The following is a 14,126-nucleotide window of genomic DNA, read 5'->3' as shown; positions in this document are numbered from 1 at the left end:
CGTTCAATCTCCGGCGCCGTCGCCGGCGCCGGAAAACTGGGAAACCTGCAACTCGAGTTTTCTCACTCGTTTCTCAACAGTTTTTCGTGATTTTTGAACCAAAATGAAGCCCTAGACTAGTAGAACACATCCATACAAGTTTTAAGGGCTAAAACTCACGGAATCATACATGTCCACACAAACCAAAACCGGCCAACTTCGAACCAGGCCTTCCCGACGTCCAATTTCGTCCAACCAAGTACTCCGAGACTCCTTGTCACACCACCAAGCTACCTACGACCTTAAAAATCCCAAAAACAAGCTAGATTAAGTTTGCATGAATAGTGCTCGAAACTGCCATTGTCGAATCGACGTGAAAACGATGTATTTCTTACCTAAAAATGGTACGATCGTGCTCCTCTCAGCCTCACGAGTTCAATGGTGTAGTTGGTTCCCTCGATCTATGATGGTTTGGGTGAGTTTGGTGTTTGTCCGTACAAGTTTGAAGGAAGAAGAAGAAAGAAGGGAGAGAGAGAGACACGGGACAGAGACAGAGGGAGAGGGAGTGTGTGTGTGTGTGTGTGGTCCAACACATGCCAACACCACACAAAACAACCAAACAACATGACGGAAACAAACCAGGGGCAAAATGGTCATTTCGCACGTACGTTTTAATAATCCCGGGACGGGATGTCACAAAAAATAGCAAAATTTTGTTTTGTTAAATAGTCTTTCACCCTCTTTTTGTTGACAAAGTGGGTTCTATTAATATGTAGATTAGATTTAGATAAAAGAAAAATTGACAAAAGGAAAAAAAAAAAAAAAAAAAAAAAAAAAGAGGTTCAAATATCTTTAAATTTAGGTTTTAAATCGTTGATCACAAGTGTCACATCCCGACTCGGGCTCCCACCACATCCCAGGCTCGAATCTACCGTAGCACGACATTGTCCGCTTTAGGCCCTGACCACGCCTTCACGATTTTGTTTCTGGGAACTCACGAGCAACTTCTCAGGGGTCACCCATCATGGGATTGCTCTCGCGCGAACTCGCTTAACTTCGGAGTTTCTATGAAACCCGAAGTCAATGAGCTCCCAAAAGGCCTCGTGCTAGGTAGGGATGAGAATATACATATAAGGCATAGAGGATTCATACCCCTGGGTGATGTGGGATGTTACAACAAGTGTTTAAATACGAATTATAATAGATTTTGTATGGAAAAGTATATTTTGAAGATGGTAAGAGAAATAAAAGAAAAATAGTGCAAGAAAGATTTAAATTCCAGGGTGGCATAAAGTCATCATTTTTGTGCATTTTTGTCCATCTTTCTTTTATTTCTCTTACACTACAACAAACTACCATATTAATGTTTTTTAAAATATATTTTTCTTTGCATGGAGCCTGACTTGTTTTCTGAGCACTCGGGAGTTTGCCTAGTCCTGCGTGCACGGCCGACCTTGTCTTATGTGTCTACATGTAAGGTTTCTACATCGTTTTGCATGCCAAAAGCCCACCCCTTTTTACGTCCACGGAGCCCTTGTCGTTTTGGTGTGCATTCGACTTGACATGCGCGAGGCTGGTCTCAATTTGTGCGACGAATCTCGCCTCGTTTTTCTTACCAGAAGATCGACCCATTTTCTATGAGCAGAACCCGCCTTGTTTTGCATGCCATGGTTTGTCTCGTCTGCGTGCGCCACCTCGTTTTGTGAGCGTCGATCCCGCCTAACATCTATGTTTTTACCCAAAAAATGCAAAATTTTTTTCTTTTCTTAAAATATTTTTCCTGAGCATTAAGTTAAATTTTTTAAGGAATTTGGGAGCAGTTTACAGTTTATTGAGTAAGAAATGTATATTCACTAGAATATTTGAGCCGAAAACTAAAAAAATAAGTGAAAAACATAGTAGTGAGGCCCATAACGTTGTCAAATGATGTTCGATACTCAAGAATCTCAACGGAAAGTCTCACCTTAATTTTCAAAAACTTTATAGTGAGGCAAAGATGAAAATAAATAGATTGAACGGTGATTTATGTACAAATTTGCAAAATCGATTGAAAACCGTGTATGTTAATCCATGTTTTTTTCTAAAAAAATGCAAATTTTATTTTTTTAGAAATATTTTCCGTAAGCACTAAGGAAATCCTTATAATGTATTTGGAAGTAGTTTGATGATTTATTGAGTAACAAGTGTACATTTAGTAGACTACTTAAGTAGAAAAGTAAATAAATAAGCAAACAATATACAGATGTTAAAATGTATATTTAGTCTTTTTTTTTTTTTTTAAATCACATGTAGGTGAGGCTAAAACAAAAGATAGCAAAATTTTGTTTTGTTAAATAGTCTTTCATCCTTTTTTGGTTGACAAAGAGGGTTTAGATTTAGTATTGTAACTAATATTAAAGAGAAGTAATAAAATTGAAAAGCTAAAAATCTGGAAGAAAGTTAAAAATAAAATTAAAACGTGCAAACAAGGAAGGAGGTAGAGATCCATTGGATTTATTATTATATTTATTTATTATAGGTAAATAAAGATGTTAATGGATGGAGAGGTAGACCCTTTCCAAGGTTTGAAAAGTTTCCATATACATTTGGCCAGGATCGCGCAACTTGAACAAGATGTTTAGCTCATTCGAAGATGGTTATGGATGATGATGATAATGAAGAGGTGGAGGCATCTGAGACTCACATTGGGTTAGAAGGGAGTCATCAAACTAAAGTAGTAACTCAAACTTATTTTGATTCATCGATAGCAACTGCAAGTAGGAAAAGGGAAAGGCCGAACAAAATTTTTGATGGTTTGAAAAAAATTGCTAGTTGAAGGTCGATCATAGAGAGCATGATTTATATGTAGTTTGATTTTTTGCATTTGCTTGTTATATCTTTCTAGTTGGATTTTTAAGAATTATAGTTTTGTTGAGGTTGCATTTTAATTTGGACTTTATTACATTTTCTAGTTAAATTTTGGGAATTTTTACTTTGATTAGGTTGTCATTTTAATTTGGACTTTGTTTGGGTACTTTCTTGGATGACTTTACATATGTATCTTCATATGACTTTCTTATTATTAAATTTATGGTTGTTTTATTTGTTTGGATTGATTATATGTGGTATTGAATGGTAATTAAAAAATAAATGAATCTTTTTGGGACCGTTTAGCGAGTTGGATACGGTTGGGCCTTAGGGATAGGATTGGATTAGTAGAGATTTGTAAGACAAGACTTGTAACCCACATATAAGAATATGTTAGATAACCCACTCTATAATGAATTCATAATTCATTATGTCCAATCTTGTCCATCTCACACTATGACATAATAAACAATGGACTAGACTTAAATATATTTTAATTGGTCACAATCTATCCCAACCAACTCACAAAACAAGCCATTTAGGCCATCTCCAACTGAAGGGTCCAGAGGGCCGAAAATAGCCCGAAAACTGTCTCCAACTGAGGGCTTGGCCAAATGGCTCGTGGGCCCTACTGGACAAAAAAGGGCCAAAAGGCCAACCGATTGGCCCAACCTAGCCAACTAGCCCCAAGCCCCAAGCCAAATGGCTAGTGGATTCATAACCTATCATGTCCAATCTTGTCCATCTCACACTTTGACACAATAAACAATGGACTAGACTTAAATATATTTTATGGTAAATTACATAAAACTACCTCAACTATTGGGTCATTAACAGTTTCATACATCGTCTTTAAAAAGTTTCAATGTCATACCTTATCTTCAAATTTGTTGCAATATCATACATTCTGTCAGTTGTTGGTCAATTATTTTGTTAAATGCTGACGTGGCTTGAGGGAGGGTCCACTTTCTATTAAAAAATTAATTAAATATTAAAAAAATTAAAATACAATTATTTAAACATTTTTATAAAAAGAAGGTGGGACCCACCCACCTTCTTCCCTCCCACCCGTCTCCCCCCCCCCAACACCCTTCCTCCCTTCACTCTAGAACCCCCCGCGCCCTTTCCCTATTTCTCACTCTGTCTTCCCCAAAACCAAACCCAGACCCCACCCCCCTTCTTCCCCGCTCCTGTCCTTCACCACCCCATCGCTACTGCCCCCTCGTCTTCCCCAAACCCAAAACCACCCAGATACCATGGCATCGCTCGACTCCCTCCTTCCCACCCTCCTCATATCGTTCAACAAAATAATAAAAAAATCGACGGATTGTGGCAACGATTAGTGAAAATCAGGGTGTGATAATCAAAAACGGACGATGTGAAAAAGGAAGACAAAGGGAGAAAGCTCTGGACGTAGATTTACAGGTCAACGCCGAGACCAAGAGAGAAAGGCGGAGATCGGGAGGATAACACTTGCCCTTGATTGTTTCAGGGAGCGCATGAAATTATGGCTGATGAACGAGAAGGAGATATGAAGAAGGTTGGGGGGGAGACCGAGAGAGAAAGGGGAAGAAAGGGCATGGGGGAGGGGGTGGGGTTCTGGAGTGAAGGAAGTAAGTGTATAGAGGGAGACGGGTGGGAGGGAAAAAGGTGGGTGGGTCCCACCTTTTTATAAAAATATTTAAATAATTGTATTTTAATTTTTTTAATATTTAATGAATTTTTTAATAGAAATTAGGCCCCGCCTTAAGTTACATCAGCATTTAACAGAATAATTGACAGACAACTGAAAATAAATTCGAAGATAAGGTATGATATTGAAACTTTTTAAAGATGAGGTATGAAACTGTTAATGACTCAATAGTTAAGGTAGTTTTATGTAATTTACCCTCTATTTTAATTGGTCACAATCTATCCTAACCAGCCCACCAAACAGGCCTTTTAGGCCATCTCCAACTGAAGGGTCTAGAGGGTCAGAGGGCCAAAAATAGCCCAAAATTGTCTCCAACTAAGGGCTAGGTCAAAGGGCTCGTGAGCCTTACTAGACAAAAAAGGGCCAACTGACTAGCCCAACGCAACCAGCTAGCCCCTGGGCTGGCCAGAAAATTGAATACAACGGCTAACTGATGTCAACTAGCTGTTATATTTGATTTTTTTTTTTTTTTGGGCCAAATTTTTTTTAAAAAAAATTATAGGCCTAAAGGTGATTTGTTCAAAGCTGGGCATTGCGATGTGACTTTTATAAGCATGTTTGGTTACACAAATTTCTCTCACCCACTTCCATTTTTTTTTTCTACTTCCACTCCCACAGCTGATGTGGGACTCTCCCACCGACTTCCCTTTTTTTTTTCCTTTTTTTTTATGCTCTAAATAAAATCTCTCACATTTGACTTGAAATATATAAGTTGTATTTTTAAAATTTTACTTGTAGTTATTAAATTTAAGTTGTATTTTTTAAATTTAAGTTGTAGTTTTTAAATTTAAGTTGTTGTAATTTTTAAATTTAAATAATTTGGCCTTTTGGGTCTCGATTGGAGATGATTTTTTTGTGACAGTGCTAAAACGAGCCCTATGGCCTTTTGACCCTCAATTGAAGATGGTAAGAAATATGGCCATGGACTTTTCATTAAATATCAATTTCTTGGAGGGCCAGAGGGCTAAAACGAGCCATCTAACCAGCATTCAGTTGGAGATGGCCTTAAGTCCAATCCAGTCTTGTACCTAGCAATGGACAAGATTTAAGTTCAATTCAGTCTCATTCAGCTTAGTGTTGCACCAAATAACGAATTGAGATTCAAAACCTAACCAATCCATACCAATCAATTATATCCTTCAGGCTCAATCTCATTCAACCCACCGAACTGGCCTAAACATATTGTGTATCCGATTAGAATTTTGGCTATAATACTTGATGTTTATGAATTGAGTTATCAGAGGTTGAATTTGATAATTGAAAGCTATAATTAAGAAGGGGTGTTCTTCTCTAATTTTGGCTAGCTCAATTTGAGCTCAACCCTTCGGAACAGATTCCTTTGATGAGGCCCCAAGTACATTTCATACTTCTTTGAGTAAGTAAAAGGGTCCGAAATATGAACGCCTCTCATTCTCCCCATCTTCATTTTCGTTATGAAAATACGCCTTTAAAAGCAAAAGGTTCTAAAGACACCAATCTAGACGAAGAGTGAGTTGAGACATAGCGTCTAGACGGTTAGGCAGAGTTTAGGCATATTTAAGTAAATTTGTTATATATCGTATAAATAAGTGGATGCTTGCACTTAAAAATACGTAATTGCATTGAGATACAAAAATTATAAAATAAAATAACATAAAAATTATAAAATATTAGAACATAATAAAAATATAGTGAACAAACATATATTTGTGTTCATCTAAGTATTCAATAAAGCTCTTACAATTTATTAAAAAAAATGAAATTATCTACTTTATGCCTAATTGAGAGTTGTTATTTAGCCTAGTTTGAACGGGCTAGACGGGCGCATATGTGGTCTAGGCAAACTTTCTTAAATTTCAAATGTTTAGAAATTAATCAGAGCGGTAACCAGTCACTTAACACTTAAGTGAGGCCTAGGCGAAATTTTTTAGAACAATGTTTAAAAAGGATCAAAGCATTCTACGAGAGGTTCAAAATTGGGTGCAAACTATTTAAATAGAAAAGTCCTATTAAAAGGAAAGGGATCATCTCTGGATCTCTTCCACCAAGTCCATCAAGTCCACCCATCTGAGCCCTTTAAATTTGATATAACGACTAAAATTATTATAACTTTTAAAGAAAGCCCCTATTTGTAGCTGCTGAATCGAATTTCAAGCATCCGGATGGGTGGACTTGATGGATTTGGTGGAAGAGATCCGGAAACGATCCCTGTCCCTATTAAAAAAATCACAATTATATATATTTTGCGTAATAAAATTAAAATGGACACTAGCCGCACGATCTTCGTGAACGGCTAGGATTAAGAGTTTCGGACAGATTCCAGAGTGAAGGATCCGGAGAAGATCCTAATCCTACGTTACATTGCCTTTTTCTCTTGAAGACTGGAACCCCTCCCGACGAGTTTCGCTTCCGCTGCGCAAATCCATCAACCAAACAAATACCAAATCCTGAAGAAGAAGAAGAAGAAATTACAAACCCTAATTTGTACGGCGAGGAGAATCCAGTGTGATCGATTTGGTATTAATTAGCTATGGTATGATCCATTTCCCCTTTCTCTTCTTTCTAATTTCATGGTTTTTGCGTTAATTTTCTGTTTGGTTGCCGAGAAAAACTGGGCAATAGGGAAGAAAAGGGGGGAAATTTAAGCTTATGTTTGTTCGCATCGACGTCTTGTATGTTTGTATTTAATCCTTGAACTAGCTCATGGGTGGCAGCATTGGAAAGCTGAATTTTTTTTTTTTTTTTTGGGTAAAATGGAAAACTCAAGCTTTGCTCATTCTTAAACTGTGAAATCTTAAATTAAAGAATTTATGGCGGAAGCAAATGATTTTATCATTTTAGAATTTTTTTTCTTGGGGTGGTTTTTTTTTGGTTGTGAGAATTTTCAAATTTTGGAAATGATTGCATATGATTTGCAAAAATGTTGACAACCTGTTGTGTGTATTTGCGTTCAATTTGAGATAAAAAATTGTATTTGTTTTGTTATCCACTTGTAAGATATTGCTGTACTTTCGAATATTTATCCGACAAATTAGACATTAGAAGAAATGATTGAATGTTCTTACTGTGTGCATGCCTTCAAAGGTTATATGATTTAAAGTTCTATGATTTTCAGTTTCATTTCCCGTATTTTGTTTACTGGACGATTTGATGCACGTAATTGACCTCTATTTTCTACTTTATGTACACAAGTGAATTCAGTACCTATATGTCTGTTAGAGACCTGTTTGCAGAATTCATGTATATGGTGTTTAAGGACGAAGTTTAATGTATGCAAATGTGTAGGTTCTTTTCTTCCTTGAAAGATGTCAAGCTTCAAATATAAGGAAAATATAATTCTTCTTATTTCCAGGCCATGTTGAAGTGGTACTGGCTTGACTTCTTTTGGAATGGTTCCAATTATAAACATTTGATTTCTAAGTGAAATCCCTTCAGAAATTTTCCATAATTTGGAAAGACCTTGGCAAATGCTGACAGCGAACTATTTGTCTGAAATGAATGCACTAGAGTATTTTGAATATCATTATTCATTCTTAAGATTTTTAGCGAGGTTACCAGTCTAAGATGTATTGGTTAAAGGGTCAGTTACAAAAGAATATTATAATGTAGTAAAAGGTTGTTGGGTTGTGGTCTTCCCAGAAAATAGCGCTTGAATAATGGATTGCTTAAAATAAATGAGTTTTGATGAGACTTTTTTTAAATATTTGGTTGTGGTTTGTCTTGTATTTCGTTTGAAGTTCATTAGCTACCCAAATTATGCATTTTTTTTTTTTTATTGTTGAGAAGTGTTTTGCTTTTTTTGAGGGGAAAAGTGGACCCAAAACCTTGTGGATGAGCTGTATGATGTCTATTAGTAGTATAAATGGAGTGAAAAAAATGGATTCTTGAAGACGCTAGGGGGTGGAAGTGAAAGGGCTATACTTTGTGGGCTTCACTGACCTCAGAGTAAAGGGCTATACTTGCTTCACTGATCTCAGAGTTTTGAGTATACTTTTTTTTCCTCATTCATGCAGATTGGAAGACCCCGATATTTTAAACTCTTTTTATGTTAGCTTAGCTTTTTGAATTTTAGTGAGGTTTTTTGTGGTTTTTGGTTACGCATCTTGATGCATCCCAGTGGAAAGGTTGTTCACTATGTCATGTAGTATGCACGGTTGATTTTCAGAAGTTATAAAAAATCTGTGTTCTCATTATCGGAAAAAAAAAGAAGTTTATTTTATGTGGATGCCATCTAAGCCCATTTTGGTTATTTTACTTTATAAGCTTCCGAGCAAAAATAGTTTCATAGATGAGCATAGGTAAGGTGAAAATGTCACCGGTTCCTTTTATATGTATTTTATTTTTTTTCATAAGCATTTTGAAGATTGTTTAGTGACGTGATAGGAATAGATGAAACAAAAAGTTCAGTTATACATCGGAAGATAGAGTTAAGCATAACAGATTGATTTCATTTTATTGCGTTCGTCAAGTTTGGTGTGTGCATGATTGAATGTACACATCTGTGTATGTGTGCGCGCGCGTGTGTGTGAGGTAGGAAACGTGATTTAGAAATAACATTAATGTAGGAAGCATAGCTTTTGGGAATGACTTTAATTTCTCTTGACTTCTTGTGTCATTAGATTTTCTTGCTTATTCCATTTGCCTCATACATTTGTGCAGGCTGCAAAGATTCTTGCTAACTTAATTGTGATGGGAACTGGTATAGTGGCAAGGGCTTTAGTTCAAGCATATCGTCAGGCACTTACAAGTAAGTCTTCTTTGGTCTTGAGATCCCTGCAGTTCTAGGCATAGTTTTTTTTCCCTAGCAATAATATGTGGCTGCTTTGGTAGTTGATCCTTTTATAATTCTTTAATACTGCTTTGGTAGGTTAGTGTTGAGGATGAGTCTGGCTCATGTAATCATTTTTGTTTAAAGTTCTGGCTCATCTAACAATATGGTTCCAAAATAGTTCTTTTATCTTACAAATTTAGTATATGTCAGGTTGATTAGTGTCCCTATACCCCAAGTAGAGGAAAAGCTTTCTGATTTTTCTGGAATTTGATTACGTTGTCTCACTTAGACCTAGTACCATTATTAACTTCCAAACCAATGCTCTAACCCTACCTGGCATTCACATCTTGTCCCAGTTATGTGCCTGTGCTTGCTAGTGCTGTCCTCAGCATCTGTAATTTTTTTACGTACTTACCTCAGTTGTTTATAATCGGTGCTTTGCATAGAAAGTAGAATATACAACCCATTTCTTAAATCATTTATTTCATTGAATCACTGAAGAAGAGATGTTCAGTATCTAAGACTTCAATTTAATTGCAATCTTCCCAAGAAAAAGGTTAACAAAATCTGTACCTCATAAAACAATAATCTCTACTAATACAACACTTGTCAATTTTTTGTTCTGGTTGAGCATGAGATAATGATAGAGGAGGAAGGTGAAATGGGGCACGCAATGAAAAAATATATGGGATTAACCTATATTAGTGGAAGATATACACCTTATCCAAGTGGAGGTTTTGTGTAATTGATTATAAACTGTGTTTAGGATATACTTTTTAAGTTCAATATCCGTTGGCTGCAAAGTTTCCCGCGAGGTAGGGGAGAAATGGAGGGCAAGCTTTTGTAATGGTTTGGTGGAACTTCAAATAAAATCCTCTTTCAAGATTGACCTCCATCCCTAAGGAGAAACAAGGTTCAGCTCAAATAAGCACTTGGCCAATGAAATTGTACTTGGTATTGTTGTACGTATAACAGATGATAGTGATTAGTAATCGTGGGTTTAGGCAACTTTTGCAATGATGTATTTGGGTGCTATTTGTCCTATGGTATTTTTTTTAAGTCAGTTTTCTGCGCCTTCCTTCTGTCTGTTTGCTGTCATGACCTGGGTTAGAGTGGTGTTATGCACATAATTAAATAGAAAATAGTTTCTGGAGATATCTATGTCACACAGCTTAGATCTGATTGGTTGCTATTCTTACCCCTGTAAAGATTTTACCAACTTTAGATGTCTAGGCAGGCTCTGTTTAACCATCTGCGGTATTTTGCAGATGCCTCAAAGACTGGTGTTGCCCAAGAAACATTACAGAACGCGGTCCGTAGAAGTAGCAAGGTCATGACAGAGCAGGAAGCTAGGCAGATTCTTAATGTCTCAGAGACGACCACTTGGGAGGAAGTTCTGAAGGTAAATATTTCAAACATTTTCATCTTTGGTTACCCTCTCTGGCCCTATATATTCGTTGTGAATGGAGTTTCTAAAACATGTTTCTTAAACCCGAGCAGAGATACGACACTCTATTTGAAAACAATGCGAAGAACGGGACCTTCTACCTTCAGTCAAAAGTTCACAGGGCCAAGGAATGTTTAGAGGCTGCATATCGAGACAAAGACCAGGGTACGGGTACCCCTAGTTGAGAGGAGTATGGTTTATTTTAACTGTATAATTAGTGTTCTTGCAGTCTGTCCGATGGCTTGAAACCGAAAAATTGAAATTGTATTACGAGTCTACGACACATAAACACGTGCTTTTCTTCGAAATGCCAGAGTTTGTTGAACTTGTTGTGTTCACATCACATCTTGATTATAATGTTTGATCAAATAATCAAATAATCAAATAATTAGTGGTTGTGATTTGCAAAGTGGTCTTAAACGGAGGGCTGAAGCCTGAAGGAAGAAGCCATCAAAGGTTTTCGTTTCATCGTGCGGTGGCCAAGCTGTCGTTGAGAGTTCCTGTTTGTTGGATAATAAAGCAATTTTTTGGCTACTTTGATTGAGAAAAAGATGGAAAAAGCACATGTGAAATTGATTAGCTGTGGAATATGAATATGAAGAGCACCATCAAATCAAGTATTTTTTTATTTAGGCATGACCTTTGATTCTCATAAAATAATATATTAATACAAATTTCGTCCCAACTTGGGGCGGTTTATATGGAAAGAGATCCGGGGGATATCTTCCATCAAAGCTCATGGATCAAGTGGTTTCGATATTTGAAATTTAATTTAATGGCTAAAAATAAAGGCTCATTTTAAAAGTTATAATAATTTTAGCTGTTGGATCAAATTTCAAGGAGCCGGATCACTTGATCCGGGAGATTTGGTGAAAGAGATCTGGACGTTTATATAGGGATAAAACTTTCTACTTTAGTAAGTTATAATTTTTCTTGATCCTGTCTTAAGTAAACTTGCCTTCGCATAGCAATAATTGTTAATAAGTTTGAAAAATTGTGATGCCGGAAATCAAGTGAAGTGAAATATTTATGTACAGTTGTTTGGGTATTGTTATTTTTCAAAGTTGATGCGGGTACATAATACCTCGTTAATATGAACACTTTCTTGTTGAGGCCAAAATGTTTCAAAGATTTTCACGCATGTTTACTGCTTGGCCTAAAACTTTTGGTATGCTTTTAGAGATTAGATGTCACTCTTCTTTCGATGTTATATTTTGAAAATTGACATACTCCACTACTAATATAGTTCTTTGTACATATGACTTGCATTAAAGATAAAATAAAACAATAATATTTTTTAGCTACAACTTTATCAAGTAATAACTTTCTTATAGTATTAAAATTGCTTAAGGCCCAACACTGACTATATAGAGATTTTACCGTATTTGTTCAATCTAAAAGATAAAAAAAGGGCGTCGGTGTGCATAAGGTGAAAAGACGTGCAAAAATTGGATAGTAAGGCGTTTGAAAGGGGTGTAGCTTCAATGCTACGTAACACTCTTATTGTTGCGGGTGTTTTAGCTATGGAAATTGATAGGGAGACTATATTTGTGTTCATCTCATGTGATAAGTGATGTGTATATGTCATAACTTTGATTAGATGTTTATTGTATGCATCACGTGTCACATGAGATAGTACACAAATATGATATAAATATGTGGTTTCTCTAACATTACTTTTCAGTCATAGATATTTTATTTTTAATTTCAACCATTCATTTCTCATACCACTCAACGCTATTGTAACATTAAAGAAAAATTAGTATAATAAAAAGAAGCAAAATTTTGAGGTTCGAGAATTTTTCTTTCAGTCTAAAAGAAAATTACAGACTTCTCCCTTAAAATTCTTTAAAAAAAAATTTTATTTTAAAATCAATGTTTATATTGGAAATACTTTCGAGATTTGACTACAATACTTATATAAATTAAATACAATCACTATCTCAATAGTTAAATGGTATAAGTATTGTAGTCAGTCTCGTAATTTTGACGCTGCTCACAATAGAAGAGAAAATATGAACTCTCTATAGGATAGTTGGGAATGTTTCTAGAAACACTGTTTAGTATTCCATTTTGGCAAATATGGAAACCGCGTTAACCGTGTGGCTTTTGCTCGACCGGAGGTTGCTGTCACAGCTCTCTCGATTTTATTTTTTTTAATTTTTTATATATTTGTTTCGTCGGTGTTCCCAAAAATAAAAGGAGGCTTGACTGCTTTTTTTGGTTTTTCCTTTTGGCCGCCTTTCAGGTTAACATGGAAATAGGTAAAGTTACTAAAGTATATTATAAAAAGGCTTTTATGATTTCGTTTAGGAAAATATTTTTAAAATAGCTGAAAATATTTTTTGTGAAATTATTTTTTGAACAAATTCTTAGTAAAATGTAAGTAAATTATGGAATATCACTTAAGTGTTTCTAGGAAGAAACACGTAATGCTTCTTACAAAAAGCACCTTGAACCCAAAAATATTTTTTCTGAAAGCGTTTTTAGTCATTTTAAAAGAACTTTCATACGAGCCTTGTGTTTATATTATGGGAGTTGCTTCGGCATCTCAAATAAATTAAACAATAAACAAAAATAAAGTGTCTTTTATTGTGTTTCTTCTAGTAAACATTTTGAATCCAAAAACATTTTCCCTGAAAACGCTTTTAGACAAGCTTTATGTTTATGTAATGCCAGTTGCTTTAGCATCTTAAATGAATTAAACACTAAAGAAAAATAAAGTGTCTTTTTATTCATCATGGAACTCCCATGCCATCATTGCTTTGTTAAGAAACTCCAAAAATTGTTATTTGCTACAAAGGGGATGATGAGCATTGAGGCATGGAGATAAGAGAATCTCTATGTATACAAGCAAAACCAAGTAGTTAAAATTGTATTATGCAGGTTTATGTGGCATGTTAACTACTTATTTGTCTTATAAAAAAAGTCGGAGATTCTCTAAGAGATGGCGTTGCTTTCCTCTTTTATGCATAGTTAATATTGAATTCCATTAACGTGGCATCGTGTCATATTTTAAAATTTTCACTCATGAAACTATGAATAACAATTATTTATGTTTATGAATCTAAATAAACGAATTATTGCACGCTAATTTATAAATTATGACATTTGTCTGAACTTCAAATTTATTTCTCTTATTCAAACAAAGGATAAGATTCAATTTTTCGACCTACTATAACAATTTAACTCCTATGAAATGAGAATCAAACTTGATATGACAACAAAATTGGTTGAATTGTCCACCTACACCTACACCTACCACCCAAAACACCTCTCACTGTGTTTTTGGTAAGAAGGGGACCCATCTTTCAATGTTATTACGTTATTGCAAACTCCAAATGAAAGAAAAAGTATAAACTCTTAAAAAAATCATAAAGAAGAAGAAAACTATAACACACCAATAAAAA

The 14,126-nt window shown here is 35.4% G+C and overlaps 1 protein-coding gene across 1 annotated transcript; it reads left to right on the top strand.

Annotated features, from left to right (window-relative positions):
- Positions 1 to 6,890: 6,890 nt before the first annotated feature.
- On the top strand, positions 6,891 to 11,041 carry LOC137723139 (mitochondrial import inner membrane translocase subunit PAM16 like 2). Its single transcript, XM_068462310.2, has 4 exons — positions 6,891 to 7,031; positions 9,158 to 9,245; positions 10,538 to 10,671; positions 10,770 to 11,041. Exons 1-4 carry the CDS (start codon positions 7,029 to 7,031, stop codon positions 10,899 to 10,901), a joined length of 357 nt encoding a protein of 118 aa, XP_068318411.2. The 5' UTR covers positions 6,891 to 7,028; the 3' UTR covers positions 10,902 to 11,041.
- Positions 11,042 to 14,126: the final 3,085 nt, after the last annotated feature.

This window comes from Pyrus communis, chromosome 4 (assembly GCF_041283825.1).
Source record: "Pyrus communis isolate YQ-2024b chromosome 4, ASM4128382v1, whole genome shotgun sequence".
NCBI lineage: Eukaryota > Viridiplantae > Streptophyta > Magnoliopsida > Rosales > Rosaceae > Pyrus > Pyrus communis.
The sequence above is the reverse complement of the archived record's forward strand: the minus strand, read 5'-3'. Positions and strand labels throughout refer to the sequence as shown.